Source organism: Acyrthosiphon pisum, chromosome A1, assembly GCF_005508785.2.
Source record: "Acyrthosiphon pisum isolate AL4f chromosome A1, pea_aphid_22Mar2018_4r6ur, whole genome shotgun sequence".
NCBI classification, from domain to species: Eukaryota; Metazoa; Arthropoda; class Insecta; order Hemiptera; family Aphididae; genus Acyrthosiphon; species Acyrthosiphon pisum.
Genome location: NC_042494.1, coordinates 17,583,230 through 17,589,057, shown reverse-complemented (window position 1 = coordinate 17,589,057; position 5,828 = coordinate 17,583,230). Strand labels below are relative to the sequence as shown.

General features: G+C 35.5%; 1 protein-coding gene across 1 annotated transcript in view; it reads left to right on the top strand.

Annotated features, from left to right (window-relative positions):
- The first annotated feature begins 3,811 nt into the window (after positions 1–3,811).
- Positions 3,812–5,828, top strand: part of LOC103310489 (nucleolar protein dao-5-like) — a 2,366-nt gene continuing 349 nt past the window's right edge. The window contains exon 1 of the mRNA XM_008188929.1: positions 3,812–5,826. Within this exon, the coding sequence (XP_008187151.1) occupies positions 3,812–5,826 (2,015 nt within the window). The remainder of the gene's footprint in view (positions 5,827–5,828) is intronic.

Below are 5,828 nucleotides of genomic sequence, written 5' to 3'. Positions count from 1 at the left end.
CAGGAAAACTGATCACAACCTGAGTGGCCTGTGCGACATTCTGTCATCCCCACTGAATTTCCATAACAGCGTTTGCACTGTTTTCTCTTGAGAACAGTAATATAAGGATCTTCAAAATAACATATTCAATATTGTATTTTGTGTCGTCATAATATCACGCTCTGGACTTATATGTATAGTCACTAAAAGGTACTAGGTAGGTACCTATAATAAATAATATTTTAATATCAACATTAAATTTATGCAGATGTGATTCGAAAAATGTATAAGCCCAACTATTTCTTCAAAATTAATTTACCGTCGATGTAATAAAGTTTGAATAAATAATTTTAATAGTGTGGGTAAACAACATTCTTCAAGCGATCATCCTACGAATAAACAAGAAAAACGCAGAGAATTTCTATTAATACGATTGTATAGATACTTTACACATTACACTTATATAGTATAATATATTAAAAAAATTAAATGTTTATTATTTAATAGGTATATTTCTACTTGAATAACTTAAACATTTACTACATGAATATAGATAGGTACAAATGTATGAATTCACTATAAATTATGATAAAATAAATTATATTATAAAATATTGTAGGTATAGGTATTATCCGCTTTAATAAAATTTAAAACCCCTATTTAATTAAAATGAAACAATAATATGTATGCAAGTATTGTAAATTTGTATTTTAAAACGGTAAATGAATACCTAGTAGGTAGTATAGATAGGGCCACTCGTCATAGACTTTTAAGTACTTAAAATGATTTTTAGTATAAATCTGTAACTGGGTAACATTATTTTATAGAATTATGTTAATTTATGGAGGTTAAAAATATAATAGTTTGCATATATAACGTGTGAAAATATGGTACATATTGCTACTTTGATAATCTTTTTGATTAACTTTAAATTTCACACTATTTTAAATTTTAATTATATACCAGGTATGTGAATATTTAATTACCAATTGTGTATATAGATAAATATAATATAGGACACACGTCGTTCATTTCTCATAAATAGAACTATTATGAAAATTACAATATTATAATATTAATATTTTATTATAAATTATAATCATATAATAGTTGATTTTGTCCACATGTTTAGTATAAATTAAAGCAAATAATTAAAAAGACTTCATTACTTTAATATTTTTGTTCACTACAATTTGCATGGGTACTATCATTTTTTATTAGGATTATTATTTTTAATTTCATATTCTAAGCGGGGCAATAAAAGTATATTGATTTTACGATATAATTTTAGATTCCGTAAGTCCTGAGGACGTAATTGGCATTATAGTAACCTGATGTCCTGATGAGTGATAATAATTGATTGGTACCTTTAAAGACAAATAACTGCCTATGTAACATTCAATATTTAATTAATAGGTATTATAAATTATAACAAATAAACTCGTATTTAAATATTTAGAAATAACTTAGAATTACAATACTTTATTTTTTGTATCATCCTTAATAATAAATTGTAAGGTTATACAATATTTTACACATTAAAAAAAACTTAATTCGCATATCAAGTTTTTTCAATTCAATGAATTTCCGTTTTAAATCATTGAACTTCAAACAACCAATAATACGTCCATATTATAGAGTTTTCAGCAAAAAAATAAACATACCTACTATACAAATTATAAAGCGTGAAAATGGCATGTAAAACCAATGTATTCCTAAAAATAAATATAAATATACGCTTTTTAATAACTAGACAAATTATACACTTACAATACTTACATATTTAATAATAATTATTCTACATTAATCATGTATTCACTTTGATTAAGTTATTATTTAGCTTACAATTATAAATGCACTAAAAAAATATATACACACATATAATAACAGTATTTAAAATCGAAGAAAAAATGTAAGTATCTATGTTACAGAATAGAGATGCCATATTCATATACTAATATACTATATTAATATATTCTATTATTACCTACCTACTATCACAGATCAATAAAAATTGTTGTTATTTAAATGTATAAGTCATAAACTCATAATGCTCATATATCTAATGTTATATATTATATATAATTTATTACCTATTTTTTTTTTATTGATCTATAAAAAGTGTTAACATCGACAACAAAGGCCATTATTAGTTAACCTATTATAATGTCATTTGTACTAAGTCTTGAATCTTAATGCCCTATACAATTAATATGATCTTATGGTATTCATAGTATATAAACTAAAATTATTGATTGTTTGGTTAATATCATAATATAGTTGATGCTTAAACAATAAAATAAAATAATTTATTATAATTTTATAATGTTAACTATTATTATATTTGTATGAATATTTTTTTTTTTTTTTTTTTTTTTTTTTATTGGTTAAGCATCAACTACATAGGTTATTAGCATACGTGTGTTAATTTCTACATTAAATGATTATATGTTATTGTACAATTCTATTTTTTTAAAGTATAAAAATTACGCTATGAAAGTTTGAAAATGGCTCCAATTGCTTCGTACAGGTTGTCTGGGATGTTGAACTCTTTTCTAGCTTCATTGAAGTTTGGGCAGTGGATGATGATATGTTTGATGGAGTAGTTTGTATTGCATGTTGGGCAAAGGGTTAAATTTGTTTTTGCCATAAGATGTCCGTGTGTCAGTTTCGTGTGACCAATTCTGAGTCGATTAAGAATCACTTCATTTTTTCTGTTTATGTCAGTGTATTTTGGCCAGAGTTCGACAGAGTGTTTTATTTCTCTTAATTTATTTTCCGTGGTCGTGTGCCACTGTGAGTTCCACAAATCAATACAGTATTTGTTTATGTTTCTTTTTATATCTACAAGTGAGGAAAAAGGAATGATTTCACCATCAGGACTGTTGACTGCATTTCTAGCCGCTTCGTCTGCCTTCTCGTTTCCCTTTATGTTGCAGTGACCTGGGGTCCATATAAATCTGATTTCTTTGTTTGATTTGGAAAGAAGGTTGCTAATTGAAAGAGCCAATGGTTCTGATAGGGTTTTGGATTGTAGATTTGTATGAATATTATAATATTATAATATTATAATATTATATCTATAAATATAAAAATTTCGTGTCACGATATATGTTCGCGATAAACTCCGAAACTACTGAACGGATTTTGATAAAATTTGGTTACCATTTATAATATGGTCAAACTTAAAAGATAGGCTAATTTAGAAGGGAGAGGACCAACTCCGAGAGGTGCTCAAATGGGAATTTTATGATTTCCGATGGAAAATTTTGTTTATAAATGGTTGCCATAAACCATATATACCATGTTTATTATATATGTATAAATTAATGTTTGTGGGTATATTAGACCTCTGGGAAGAATATAGGTTAATTTACAAAGGGTTAAATTTGTTTTTTTTTATTTATTGGATTTTAGTACGGTTAGGATAGGATTTTGTATAAATTAATTATATAAAATCCACCGAAGTTGGAATTTTATTTTGCATATGTTTAGAGTTCTAATCAATTAGTTTCCAAACATTTAGCACCTCCCTTCGTGTTATAATAATATTAACAGATAAAAACATTTAATTTATAGTAAATTATATTATAATAAATAAATTATAAAGTATATTCAACATTTTTAATTAACATTATCTAAAATTGACTACAACTTGCCGCCCGACAACTTGCTGAACGACAACTCGCAGACCGACAACTCGCAGACCGACAACTCGCAGACCGACAAATTGCCGCCAGATAACTACAACTTGCCGACCGACAACTTGCCGTCCGACAAATTTTTCTTCAGTGACGTCACAATATATTGTTGTACCTTCGTTATTGATATTATGCGTTCTTGCACCCACGGCATGTGTGTGCTATCGTTGTTTGTGTGGGCCACAGTCCTCGCGGTATCGCGATCGTCGGACGCCGCGCCCGTCCCTCCGAAGTTCCGTGACAAAACTGCAGCATTGTTCAGCGATGATCAATCCACCGCTGTACAGAACGAACTCGTCGATCGCCGTATGATTAAGTCGTCGCCCGTCCCTCCGAAATTCAATGATAAAACTGCAGCATTGTTCAGCGATGATCAATCCACCGCCGTACAGAACGAACTCGTCGATCGCCGTATGATTAAGTCGTCGCCCGTCCCTCCGAAGTTCCATGACAGAACTGCAGCATCGTTCAGCGATGATCAATTCACCACCGTACGGAACGAACTCGTCGATCGCCGTATGATGAAGTCGTCGCCCGTCCATCCGAAGTTCAATGATAAAACTGCAGCATTGTTCAGCGATGATCAATCCACCGCTGTACAGAACGAACTCGTCGATCGCCGTATGATGAAGTCGTCGCCCGTCCCTCCGAAGTTCCATGACAGAACTGCAGCATCGTTCAGCGATGATCAATTCACCACCGTACGGAACGAACTCGTCGATAGCCGTATGATGAAGTCGTCGCCCGTCCATCCGAAGTTCAATGATAAAACTGCAGCATTGTTCAGCGATGATCAATCCACCGCTGTACAGAACGAACTCGTCGATCGCCGTATGATGAAGTCGTCGCCCGTCCCTCCGAAGTTCCATGACAGAACTGCAGCATCGTTCAGCGATGATCAATCCACCGCTGTACAGAACGAACTCGTCGATCGCCGTATGATGAAGTCGTCGCCCGTCCCTCCGAAGTTCCATGACAGAACTGCAGCATCGTTCAGCGATGATCAATTCACCACCGTACGGAACGAACTCGTCGATCGCCGTATGATGAAGTCGTCGCCCGTCCATCCGAAGTTCAATGATAAAACTGCAGCATTGTTCAGCGATGATCAATCCACCGCTGTACAGAACAAACTCGTCGATCGCCGTATGATTAAGTCGTCGCCCGTCCCTCCGAAGTTCCATGACAGAACTGCAGCATCGTTCAGCGATGATCAATTCACCACCGTACGGAACGAACTCGTCGATCGCCGTATGATGAAGTCGTCGCCCGTCCCTCCGAAGTTCCGTGACAGAACTGCAGCATTGTTCAGCGATGATCAATCCACCGCTGTACAGAACGAACTCGTCGATCGCCGTATGATGAAGTCGTCGCCCGTCCCTCCGAAGTTCCGTGACAGAACTGCAGCATCGTTCAGCGATGATCAATTCACCACCGTACGGAACGAACTCGTCGATCGCCGTATGACGAAGTCGTCGCCCGTCCATCCGAAGTTCAATGATAAAACTGCAGCATTGTTCAGCGATGATCAATCCACCGCTGTACAGAACGAACTCGTCGATCGCCGTATGATGAAGTCGTCGCCCGTCCCTCCGAAGTTCCGTGACAGAACTGCAGCATCGTTCAGCGATGATCAATTCACCACCGTACGGAACGAACTCGTCGATCGCCGTATGATGAAGTCGTCGCCCGTCCCTCCGAAGTTCCGTGACAGAACTGCAGCATTGTTCAGCGATGATCAATCCACCGCTGTACAGAACGAACTCGTCGATCGCCGTATGATGAAGTCGTCGCCCGTCCCTCCGAAGTTCCGTGACAGAACTGCAGCATTGTTCAGCGATGATCAATCCACCGCTGTACAGAACGAACTCGTCGATCGCCGTATGATGAAGTCGTCGCCCGTCCCTCCGAAGTTCCGTGACAGAACTGCAGCATCGTTCAGCGATGATCAATTCACCACCGTACGGAACGAACTCGTCGATCGCCGTATGATGAAGTCGTCGCCCGTCCATCCGAAGTTCAATGATAAAACTGCAGCATTGTTCAGCGATGATCAATCCACCGCTGTACAGAACGAACTCGTCGATCGCCGTATGATGAAGTCGTCGCCCGTCCATCCGAAGTTCAATGATAAAACTGCAGCATCGT